We start from the raw sequence: 12,690 nt of genomic DNA, 5'->3' as shown, positions 1-12,690 counted from the left end.
GCCACGCATAGCCTTTGGCAAATGTACTCAGTCATGGCTCAGCGTCTTTACTACTAGGAATCCAAACTGGTAGTCCTTAATGAGTGGATATACAGAGGCAGGGCAGGCGGTCCGGGCTTAAGTACTTCCATGGGGCGGTACTCCACTATGGTTATTGTGTACCGGGCCCTGATTCCCTGCTCTCTCCTGGGTCTCTCACAGGTGGTCTTCATGGTTGGATATCCTCACTGCGCTGGATGAGAAATTAACTAAGGAACCCCTCCCTCTCTTCCCCCCCTTCCCGGAGGGGACTGTTAGCTGAAACAGGTAGTCAGCTTGGAAGACTATGGTAATTGGTACTTCATCGGCATCTTGAATTTCGAGGATGTGTGAAGAGGCTCACACATGAAAACCTTTCAAAAGTTGCAGTTTTGTCTTCGGGCTTCACCATTCACAGTTTTATAGATTCCTGCAACTCCAGCTTGCCCTGGGATTCTACAGGGTCTCCTTTGAGGAGATCCACAAATTTAGTCCCTTGGAAGCACAATCATTGATAGAGGTCCTGGGGTAAGGGGGAATATCACAAAGCTACAATCCCTTGGTAATCAGTTCATCCAACCTCTTTATTTCCTTGAAAGGCAGATGGGAAGAGTGGGTTTGAACGCTTGAGGACTGCACATGGAGGGAGGCTTTAATGGCTTCACAGGAACTGGCATTATCCTCCGGTTCTGCTTGGTTGCTTGGTTCACCGACCTGATGTCAGTGTAGCTGTGCAGAGACCTCCTACGCTCACCCTCTGCATGCTGTAGGGGGATGGGTTGTGGGGGAGGCGGGGGGGGAATCCTGGAGCAGCCTATAGACTTCTCTCCTTGAGTGGTCTAAAGGGCCTGCTCTGAGAGGTAGGACGAGGGGGATGTCAGAAAGGAAAGGTCGCTCGTGGGTTTGGGCACCCTTGTAGCCAAAAGGGACATCACCTGAGTCCGGAGCACAGCCAACCCACCATCAATACTAGAATGGCATAAAGAAATGGACTGGTACGCTAAACTTGAAAAACCAGCATATGCTGCTAGAGGATGCCCCCCATAAACGCAAGAAGAACTGGGGTTGATGGTGGACACACTATGGACTAGAATAGTGGTTCTTAACCTGTGGCTTGGGGTCCACGAAGCCTTCTCAAGGGGACCAAGACTGCTTAGAAAATTAAATATTATTAATAGATAAAGTTATATAAATAAAGAAGTACAATTTATAACATTCTATTAACATGAACAAATTTGACATTGGACGCTAAAAATAAAGTTAGTGTCCTCAGATTGATTAATACAGTATGGAAGATGAGTGGCCTCAATTGATTTTAGAAAAACGCCAACCTTTCTATTAAAATGTTGATTTGTTTAAATATTGGTTTGTGAATTAAATAAACCCTTCCGTCTTTGTGAATGTTTGTTTCTGTATTTTTTGGTAATTCAAATAATCGAAAATTCCCGGACTCCAGTAATAGCTCAATGGGAAACCCCAGATTTAAGTAATGGTTTAGTGTGGGCTTCCTGGGTTCCAGTAATAATTAAGTTGGTGTCCACAGAAGTCAAATGACCACTGGACTAGAGGGATTGATGTATTATCATGTACTGTCTGGCCTACACTATTGCCATTCCTGACCGCATGCATAGTTTTTTTTCTACTAGAGTTCTTAAATAAAAACAAAAACATTTTGCTTAAAAATTTCTCATGGAAGGTGGGCGGATGCTTCCCATCAAACTATGCAAATACCTCTAGAAACTGGATACTGTGGCTCATTCAATGGAGGTCTTCTGTTGTGTTATACAGGCATGCGTGGATGTGTACTAATAGTGTTCGTGGAATATGTGGCTGTAGATACACATGCTGTGCATACTTCTACCATCTAGTGTTGGACTATGACATTACTGCTTGTTAGAAGATGTCTTTTCAAGTCACAAGGTATATTGACTCCACCTATCTCTTGTAATGGGCATCAGCTCAATTGCTAGATTTTTTTTCTTCTTTGCTATCTAGTTCGGATGCGTTTGTGAGCTCTAGTTCAATGCCGTTTGGTGTTTTTGGTGGCCCTTTGGATCTGGTCCTCATGTCTTTTCAATATATGGCATTGGCAACAGCGCATTTAAAAGGGCAGAAGATGCATGTGTACCTCTTTACTAGACAATTGGTTGTAAAAAACAATTCCCTTACACAGTGCCAAAGAATCGTAAACACAATATTGCAAGCTCTAACCAAACTAGTCTTTTCTCTAAACCTACAGTAATCTTCTCCGTTACCAGAGAAAGGAAAGACATTTCTGTGAGCAGGACTATAATCTGTAGAGGCCAAAGCAGTCCCGATAACCAAGTGAATCCTAGCATTGACAGAGCAAAATGGCCTGCACCAAAATGGGGTAGTCCCTGACAATGAGTACTGTGAAACTGATTCGCACTAATTCTGCATGTCAGGCCCCACGTGAGACAATCGAAAAATGGCTCCAACACTAATGGTTACAAACAACCGTATGTTGGGGGGATCTCGTGTTTGTTACAGAGAATGTCCCGAAGAAAATACATTGGTAGAAGCTAGAGAAAATAACAATTGGCGGTCCTTTCAAACAAACAACTCCCTCTGTGACCATTAACACAGATTGTGAGCTTCAGGGCACTCCTTATTTACATGGCTTGATACCTAAAATGACTTTTGACTACCCGAGAATGCCCCTGACCAATCTTGTGAACTTTGCAATTACTGAAATGTACATTGGCACAAACCCCCTCCCTTTCCCCCGAAAGTTTCCAACTTCCAAAAGCAATGGTTGGAAAATTCCCTATTCCAAGATTTACCTAGGCTCTCCTTTGGAAACTTCCAGAAGGCGTTCAAATCCCTTGTTTGAATAGTTTACAATATATAGTCCCACTGAACAATCTGATTTCAATTGTATTCAATTCAGAATGTTTTTTATGAGGAGATCACAATCCTTTCATAGTTCTTCTGGTTATACATTGTGTATTGCCCCTGACGCCTCGCAAAATCATTTGACCTCAAAACATTCACCATCAACCCATGTAGTTGTAGCTCAAGGCTTAACTAATCACTTCGCGGACCCACTACTTCTACTCTTCCGCTCCTTTATTTGACTAAGATAATTGTCAAATGACTCCAGTTAATCAATACCATGGTCATTCACTTAAGCATTTTACTTAGCCTCTAATGTGTAAGAAAGTTATTTTTGACCTAGTATCTCTCTCCACCTGCCCCTTTCCCACAGGTGCTTAGAACAGTCTTCCCAAAAGAATTAACCCAACATGTTGTGGATAGTTATCGTATTCTATACAAATCTTAAATTACCTTAACTTTATGCCATTTTCTAATCCATCTTTCAATCCTGACATAAATCAATATTAACTTAAGGAATCTTGTTTCCTTTCATATTAGCTAACTTTGCTCTCTGTGTACGTTTGAACTGTTAGTACACGTCCGCAGAAATACTTATCCTGTCCTACTGCGAAACTGCATCTGTGATTCATTAATTGCTTTTATACGTACATATGTTTTCAGAGGGAACTAATGTCAGATTCCTCTTAAGGGATCTTTCTGCTAAGGCTCACATTTGTTCCCATCATCAAATGCGTTGCTATTGGGCTTAAAGCAGTTGGAAAATCTTGGCACCCTACCTGTGCCTTGGCAGATGCATACAACTGAACATCCACAAGCTGTGTAGCATAGCAGATTATGAGTTCAGCCTGCATCTTTTGGCTTTAGTTTGCAGCGATTTTAGGGCCAAACTAGGCAATTTTAGCAAGAAAAAAGTCAGGGTAACTGAACTTCCATGTCTAGATAGGAGTGTCAGGAAGATTTAAGAGCTTAACTTGATGTACCTCAAGGCTTACAGGCAAGTATGTATTCTTGTGATACTCGCATTGAACTTCCTACCTTCTTTCTATTTTCATCATTATCATCACTAAATATTCACATACTTGTCAAAATCAGTCTGCCTCTGATTCTCAGGCAAAGTGAATACAAATTGGGTGAGATACAATGATCAATTTTTCGATATGGGTTTGACAGCTTAGCTGTCAAAGCAGATCTGTTTTCAGTATACGTACAGTGAGCTCCTGCTCCTCCCCTTTCATCCATGAACTGTTTTGTAACCAGTCTTTATCATAGTGTTGTGATTTTGTCAATCAAATCTTGGTACAGCCCACAGTAGTATTTCATTCTCAGCTGGTGGTATAGGTTGTCTGTGGGTATACTTATTTCCGGATTACATTGAAATGTATGAGCTACTGTTTCATATCTCACGTTGCCGGCTCTTTGTTGCTTAAGCATGCGCAAATGCACACATTTGCAGCCTGTGTTGCTTCAAGTTTTGGTGCATCAGACCCAGACCCGTTGGCATCGCCTGTGCTTGTAACGTTGTGGTTCTAAGAAAGGGGCACCTTGTGTATTCTGGTAAAAGGTAATTTTGTGTATTCTGGTAAAAGAGAATTTCATGTTTTACAATTTGATGTCCCTGATCCTGCTTACAGTTTTCAGCCATTTTGTTAGTAAATCTGGAAGTTTCCCCTCTGTTCACTCTTAAGAATTGGATTTAAAATCACAGGATGTGTAAAGGGTATTTTGGAAAGTTTGGTTTGCACTTCGTGTGCTTCAGTGTTCAGAGACGTAGTCTCCCATGTGCAGTGTCACTGTAACTCATGCCTCAGTCATGTTTATGTGAGAGAGGTGGCTGGTGCAGGAGAGCGTCTCAGTAGCAATTCCTCTGTTTTGTTAGATACGAAAAGTCGCGTTCACCCACACATTAAAAAATGTTATAAAAAAAGCCCTCAGAAAATCATGCAATGTGCCTTGCAAGAAAAATAATTTGCAAATGTTGTAGTTAGGCCCGATGGGGGAGCGATAAGGGATATATAATGTGTACTTGAATGCTATTGTCCTGGGGAGTTTCCTACAACCATCTAATTCTATAATGTGGAGAACGAACATGTGTATGGGGTCTTTGAAACACGTCGGACTGTTACATTACTATATCATCGTTATCTTTACTCTTTTACCACCACTGAGTAAAACTTAATAAAAATAGTTATATTTTTTATTTAGTGTTTACAGTTTACTTTTGAATTTGTATTAAATTACATATATTTTAACTACTCGGTTCTGATTTTATGATTTAATTTCACTTAAATACTGACATGTATACATCCTTTCTACTTTTTTTTCCTAACATCTTCAACGTTTAAGATTCATAATCGATATGAAGGCAAAGACATTTCAAAGCATAAGCGCAACTTGGCCATTGCAGGTGGTGTTACATTGTCTGTGATAGTGTCTCCAGTTGTTGCTGCTGTCACTGTAGGTAAGTAAAAAACAAAATAAAAAAATCTTTCCTATCCTGAATTAGCACCATATTTTTTTCTCCACTGTACTGAATATATAGTACTCATGACAAAAATTCACGATAAACGAAGTGTTAATATTTGAAAATATTTTGTTTACATTTGTGTGAAATATGTTGCATTTAAATGTTAATATTACAGTTGGTTTGTTATCCTAGATTTTGAGTGTGAGGTGCTATACACAATCGCTGTTTCTTTCTTTAGACTCCATGTTGCCCGTAAAACTTTGTGTGCTATTTTCTTTCATACTTAAATCCTACGTTTGTGAACTTTTTCCAATCCTATACTTGTGAAATAGAGAAGTCATCAGTGTGTCTGTATGCGACTTGACGTCATATGGGGTCAACCAATTAGTAAATACTGAAGCATTAGACTTTACAAGAAAGAAAAAGGTTCCTTTTCACAGTAACCGTTCCAGTACAGGTTTAGTGTTTGATTTGCAGGCTTTGGATACCTTGAAGAAGGAAGCAAACACAAGGAGATGATGGACGTGGAGAGGTGTGGCTCACTGGTTAGAGACGGCAGACCTGTAAGCAGAGAACGGCCAGGGACCAGGGTTCAATTCCCGACGCGGCAGGGTCGTGGACTAGGGGTCAACGGACTTGATAATTCTCGCCTCAGTGCCTACTCTAACCAGGGAACACACTCGGTAACTCTGGGCATTAAGCTTGCCTCATCTCTACAACGGCCCCCCACTGACGCCGGGGATGCCTGGTTTCATCCTGGAGATACCCAGAAAGGGACCATCTCATAGGGAAAACCAGGACGGGTTCCCCAGCGGTCTACAGCGCCAGGACACTCAGGTAGAGTAACAGTGCGCTTTACAAGAATCCCCCATTTACATTTACATATATGTATCACTAAAACTTTTCAGACACTCACCCCCAATCAGAGATCTGGGTTGAATCGATGGTCGTTCCTTAGCTCATTTTACCACCCCAGTTCATACCCAGCCATATGCAAATCAGTCTTGGCCCTGTGCCTCATGGGAACAGTCAAACTCAAACTGCCAAGCCAGGTCTTCTCTTGACTGTAAATAAGCATCCTGGGACCGGTTTCGGGGTAACACCCCTCATCAGCCAGGCTAGCTTGAATCCAGTGGGAAAGTGAGCAAGTGACCCTTGTTTCCTGTCCAAGGAAGACTTGCCTAAACTATCCGTTTCAGACTGATCAGACCTGACTGTCACAGATTGTTAGCCTTAAGCTCACATGCTTTAGGGCCTTAGTCCTTGACAATCCTTGAGTACTTTTGGTAATTTCTCAGAGAATGTTCCAATACCAAAGGTATGGAGCATACCCAATTCCAGTTCTGACCTAGGTGCAATAACAAATACCCCATCAGCACCAAACATGCTTTTTGTGATCTGTACCTCTCTTCAGACAACAAGAAGACTTACCAGAAAATGCCTCAACAAGTTGGAGACCCTAAACATGTTTGGGGCTTTGAACCGCAAAATGTGCTGCTGACAGCAAAAACCTTCAAGTTTAGTTCCTCTGACCGGGTTGCATTGGAATGTAGAGATCGGGGCAACGGCCGCATAAAAAGGCACCCATTGAAAGGTACTGAACTGCATCGTGCTATGACACAACCTCGGCCGCAAGACTCTGAAAAGCTGCATTGAGAGCCACAATAGACACTGAAAGCTCCTCTGTCACCAACATCAAAGCCAAGGCCAAACGCCTCCTTGATGTCATGGTTAGATACCACTGAGGAGTCTACTCGCTCTTCGAGAAACTGTCTGAGATCCTCGATAAATATCAGAAACTTGTTATATATCCGGATATTGGCAAGATATCCACTTGCATGACTTATCCAGATTCTGAAGAAATACCAGCTGGTTTTTGTAGAGGTAACCTCCACCCATTGAGGCCATTCACCCCCAAAAAGGGTCAGGGACTTGGTCTCTAGCCCAACACCGTTCCCCTCCTTTCTCACAACACCTCCACCGTACCACCGCTACTCTTCCTTCCCCGCTCTCCTTACCCACAGGGCACTGACTTGGATATTGGGAGCCCTTTTTCCCCACAGAACCCCTGTGATGATCCCTTCAAGCCTGAGGGGGGAGATGACCTGTGACAAGACTACATAATGGACCACCCCCTCAGAAGATCCCAGCCTCTGGCCCTACCATGCAAAATAATCCACACTGCAACACTAATGTAAATTGATACTTGTTTAGCGCACTACTCACCCACAAGGGTCTCAAGGCGCTTGTACGAATACCGCTGTGGAACCCATCCTGGCTTTCCCTGTGAGGCGTCCACTCCTGGGCACCCCCAAGGTGGAGGCCAGGCATCCTTAGCGTTGTGGGGGCCGCTGTGGAGATTAAGCAAGCTATTGCCCAGAGTTGCAGAGTGGGACTCCATGATTGGAATAGGCATTGAGGCGAGAATTATCAGGTCCGTGGAATTTTGAGCCCAAGAACCCTCGAGGCGGGGAATTGAACCCTGGTCCCGGGCTAGACCTCTGCATCAGGGTCTGCCGCTCTAATCATTGAGCCACACTTCTACACACCACTGCCTGCCATATGGTGCAGCAGGCTGCCCATCCCCATTGGGTAAATATAACATAGTGGGAGATGAGGATGACATTTTGTTTAAGACCCTGTCCAAGAGAGAACCTTCCAATGCTGAAGGTAATAATTAGGTCAGCCACTGGCAACTTTACACATCCAATATAGACCCCAATGGTCCTAAAAGGGACAGGCCGCCGGGGGGAGATCTAAGATGTCAGGGCAGACTTAGCTGCCACAAAAGATGGCAAACTGGGTCCCTCCCTGTGTAGTGCTTGAACAGCCCTGGTTTCTCTGAGGGTGGGCTCATGTGGAGGAAGAGTTTGGGAACCCAATTGCACACCATCCACCAACCCGTTCATCCCCTGGGAACTTGTTCTCAATTGCAAAGGATGACCCGTAGTGCCAGATAAACACTGCTGGCCCTGCGCACAGTCTGTGCGTACATGAGAAGCTTCGCTCTCCTGCACCTTGGGGTCCTGTCCCCTGCTTCGGCCCCCAGGCCTTGGTATAGAGGATGCCACAGGCCTCCCCTCCTCCTCTACATGATTATTGTTGGTCCCGACCATCTCAGGATTCACAGTCAGATGCGTGCCTTGTGTCAGGAGACCTAATTTTTCTTCGATGGCCCCCAATCTATTCAAAAATGGCGCTAATAGCCCCCTGATCAAGATCTCAAAATGGTTCCACTAGTCTAGGCTTCTTTCTCCTTCTCCTGCCACAGAGTTATCTACATTTTGAGTGGCTAGGACACCATTCACAGGTCTCATGGACGACTTTCCACTAGCCCCCAAGGGTTGAAAATTAGATCTGGTTCTTACACTTGCCCTGTGTCTCGAGGCAATTCCACCCCTTGCACGTTTAGCATGTGGTTCCCCTGTTCCCTCCTCTTGAATTCCATCTATCTGTAGTTTGGAGGCACCTCTTGTAGAGTCATTATCAATAGTCGATCTTTTGGATCTAGTAACTCGCTCAACTCTTTCTTCCCTAGGAGATTTTAACTGAGATGGTTGCTGGATGGTCAAAACAACAGGTACATTTGACACAGGAACCTCCGATAGCCCCAAAGCGGTCCTCTGTGTGGTTACTCCAGGGCAAAGAGCTACCACCAGGTCACTAGAGTCCCTCTGGGTTGGCGATTCTGCTTCACCCACATCAATGTTCAGATCCATCAAAACAGACCCCGCCAAACCTGTATCAGTGGTATGTGTGTTGAGACCAGTTATAGGTTGGGGGACTACCACCGGTGATTTTACTTTGCTGATGGGCCCCCAAAGAGGACCTTTTTTGCCCCATGAGCGGGTCCAGGGAAAGCCTTCTCTCTGTTAACAATATCTCATGTTGTAAAACAGATTCTGCTCTGTTTAAAAAAGCATCTAAAGTGCCTGCCACGCCACGCCACCCCCAACCCTCTGCCCGGTGATTTTGCGTTTAGTGGCCATTTAAAAGTATAAATGAAGACACAAAAAAAGATAAAAAAGAACTAAATAATATCAATAAATGTCACTAACCAAGTCAGAGTCCGAATCCTTCGCTGTACGTGCAATGCAGATAAAAGGGGGGTGGCACAGCCCAGCCTACTCCGGGCCCGGACGGGATGCTGGGATTTAAGTTCCGGGACCGCGCGCATTACCACCAGCGGGGCGGTCTCGGCAAAGAAAACAGCAGGGCTGATGCGGCGTCTGGTGAAGGGCGTAAAGAGCGTGTCCGGTGTAGGAAACCCCAGTTAGGGTAGCAGGTAGATAGGCAATTCAATCCCCTTAGCCTTTAACTTCCAGAACAAACTGAGGATGCTACATTGAAGAAGATCGAATTATCGAAACCCCTGAGGAATAAAAGTGGGTCTTTAAGGATTTCATGAACTTGAGAAAAATATCTTCAAGTCTCGGATTTAGTGGTCTCTTACATTGGTTGTCAGGTAGTCCAAAAACATCTGTTATCAGACCTAAGGCTTCTTGTTTGCAGGTAGAGGACGAACAGTTTTGTGAAGTGGTTCAGTGATTGACCATAGAGCTTATTATGTACTAGACAAAAACTTCTGGAGCTCTAATTTGTACTGTGAGCGAATTGTAGGATTTCAGTGCCAGACTGGTGATGTCATTTTGTTTCTCACCAAACAACATGTGATATGTAATTTAGACCTCTGATTTTTGTGACAGAGATGAGGTAGGGAGGAAAGTGAATACGCGGTTTCAATAGTCCACGTTGGAACTGTGTACAGTTAGAATTATTGACATTTTCTGAAAGCAGATTAGTAGTGGCAGAACTCATTACAGCAGATGTGGATCATGTAATACAGTTTTGGAGACTGTTTGTACTTCAGGAATAATTAATAGAGTACATTTAAAGTAAAAGTTTTATTCACAGAGTGAAGAGCCCAATTCTTCAGCCCAAGATAAAAGTAAGGAAGCAAGGTTGAGCTCTTGTTGGAACTCGCACTGCTTCAGATGAGTGTCTCTATTTGACTGCTTCATGATGTCAAGTCGAGTTGTCATTTCTATCAACTGAATTTAAGTTGAAAATGAAGCAACAGCCTAATGAGTCATGCTTCTTAAGTGTAAGTCTTTTTGAAAGGAAATCGTACTACAAGCATAGATAGCCCGGTTCCTGATTACCACTTGCTAGAAGCCACTTAAATTGCCAATGGTAGGTATACAATGGTAATCGTACACATCCTTTATGCCTTTCATGGCAACTTAAATTAATTTACACACAAAAGGATGGGGAAGCATTTAAAAACTCAACCTACGTCACTCCCAACACAAACAACAACATAGGGGTTGTACTTGAGGCAACAGAATAATTCGTCATGCTTCCATGGTGCAAGTCTCTTTTGAAAGGAAGGGAAGATTTGTAAACAAAAATGTTTGTTTAAAGGACGAAAATCCTCACCCATCCTTGGGTGGCATGCTTCAATATCAAGTTCCTCCTCACACCACTAGAACAAATGGTAGTGGTGTGGACTCTAACTCTTCCAAAAAAAGAAGAGCTGGACTTAAGTGGTGTGTACCAATATGTGCTGTGTGGTGTTGGTGGACAGAGTGGGATTAGAAAGAATGTAAAAGGAAAATTAAAATATTCTCATGATGACCTAACCCAAGTTTTGTTAAATGTCCCCTTGGAGCACAATAAAACCCAAAAGGGGACAGGACTTCACCCTCTGCATGACAATGGAGTCGACATGTATTTGCCAATCCTAATGACCATACAAGTGGGTGTATGGCATTCTTCAGGACCTAATATCTGAACCGTATCAATCTGCAGGTAAAGTATGTGTGAAATAAAAAAAGAAGAATATGGTGAACATAAATTCAATAGTACAAGCACTTGTCCACAGCCACTGTGGCTTTGAGCATCATTGTCAGCATCTGTAAAACAAGAGACTAGGAAAATACATAAATCGTTCATATCTAGGCTGGACAAAATTAGCCAAGCGCCCATATTTATCCATATCTCTTATATGATGTGACTGCGCAATCAATCTCGGTGTGCCACCACAAGCAGCTGAGTGAAGTGGAAGTTGTGAACAGACACCCAACTGTGGTGTCACAATTAAGAAAGGAGCTTGCCTGCAATGATGTGGTATGCTAGCTTCGACTGGCCAACATTAGACAGATCAGTGCCAAGCTACGAATAATGTTAAAATAAGAAAATTTGAGTCAGAATGAAAATGGACTTGTCAAACACACGTGATTGTAAAGGCGCCAACTACCAAACAAGATATGCAAAACTAAATATACAGAACAGGCATGTTATTCATGCAGCAGGATAATTCCCTCAGAGTGCAATGCGGGTTCTGTGTGTCTGTGGGGGGTGCTAGATGTTCTACATTAACATGGAACAGCGATGGGTTTTAGACTTAAGACCCATATCAGAGAGGTGCATGATTAGATCACCCATTCAATACAGTTGTCTCGCTTGGCACAGGAGATTTGGCATTGGGCTCTTCACCATCACATCCATCTCCTTGCAGAATACCTCCTGGGGGTGGACAGTTCGGTAGCAGGCCTGCTCAGCAGGACGCAACAACAATTGCACAAGTCCTCCAACGGTATTTCCACCATTAATAGAGACGGTGGACGTGGACCTATTTCCCACAGCAGAAAACTCGAAATGCCAGAGCTCCAGGCATTACCACCCACATTCCAAGGGCAATGCACTGTGGATGAATTGGTCAGAGGTATTTGCCTATGCTTTCCCACCTCTCCCACTCGTTCCTTTTCTTGTGAGAAAACTCACTGTCATTTCTCAAGATGATCTTAGTAGCTCCCACAGGGGCGAGACAAACCTGATACTCCACTCTGCTGTAACAGTCTCTAATAACTCACGAGAAGCTTCCCAACACACCAAACCTTCTCACACACAACAGCTGCAGAGTGAGGCATTCCAACACCAAAGAAAGGTTGGGCCTTTTTTTTTTCTTTGAAAGTAAAGCGACTGAACAGTGTGTTCTAAGTTCTGCACTTAAGGTAACAGTTGGACAGGACCAGAATACTACTGTTACTTGGTTGTAGGGAATCCATTCTGTCACCTTTCTTTCTTTTTGTGTCATAATTTTTTATTGGAGATCAAAGATAGGCAATTTCATAGGGTACAAAACAATATAGTAAATCATAAATCAGTATGTGACAATTTATATACATCTGTAATATATTACAGAAGAGGAAAAAAAGGAGGAAAAAGAAAAGGAAAAAGAAGGGAAAAGCTATATATAGGGAGGGAAAGAAAAGAGAATTAGAATTACAGGAATCGCAAAGAAAGGGGGTCACACCTGCTGGAATATTTGTTTTTGGTCTTGCATC

The 12,690-nt window shown here is 43.2% G+C and overlaps 1 protein-coding gene across 1 annotated transcript in view; it reads left to right on the top strand.

Moving 5' to 3' along the window:
• The window catches only part of RNF19A (ring finger protein 19A, RBR E3 ubiquitin protein ligase), a 461,423-nt gene that overhangs the window by 318,050 nt on the left and 130,683 nt on the right, over positions 1-12,690 (top strand). Inside the window, exon 7 of the mRNA XM_086966057.1 lies at positions 5,221-5,335. Coding sequence (XP_086822183.1) covers positions 5,221-5,335 — 115 coding nt within the window. The remainder of the gene's footprint in view (positions 1-5,220; positions 5,336-12,690) is intronic.

The sequence above is a fragment of the Lissotriton vulgaris genome, chromosome 4_1, assembly GCF_964263255.1.
Source record: "Lissotriton vulgaris chromosome 4_1, aLisVul1.2, whole genome shotgun sequence".
Taxonomy (NCBI): domain Eukaryota; kingdom Metazoa; phylum Chordata; class Amphibia; order Caudata; family Salamandridae; genus Lissotriton; species Lissotriton vulgaris.
Note: the sequence above shows the minus strand (reverse complement) of the source record. Positions and strands in the feature narration are given on the sequence as shown.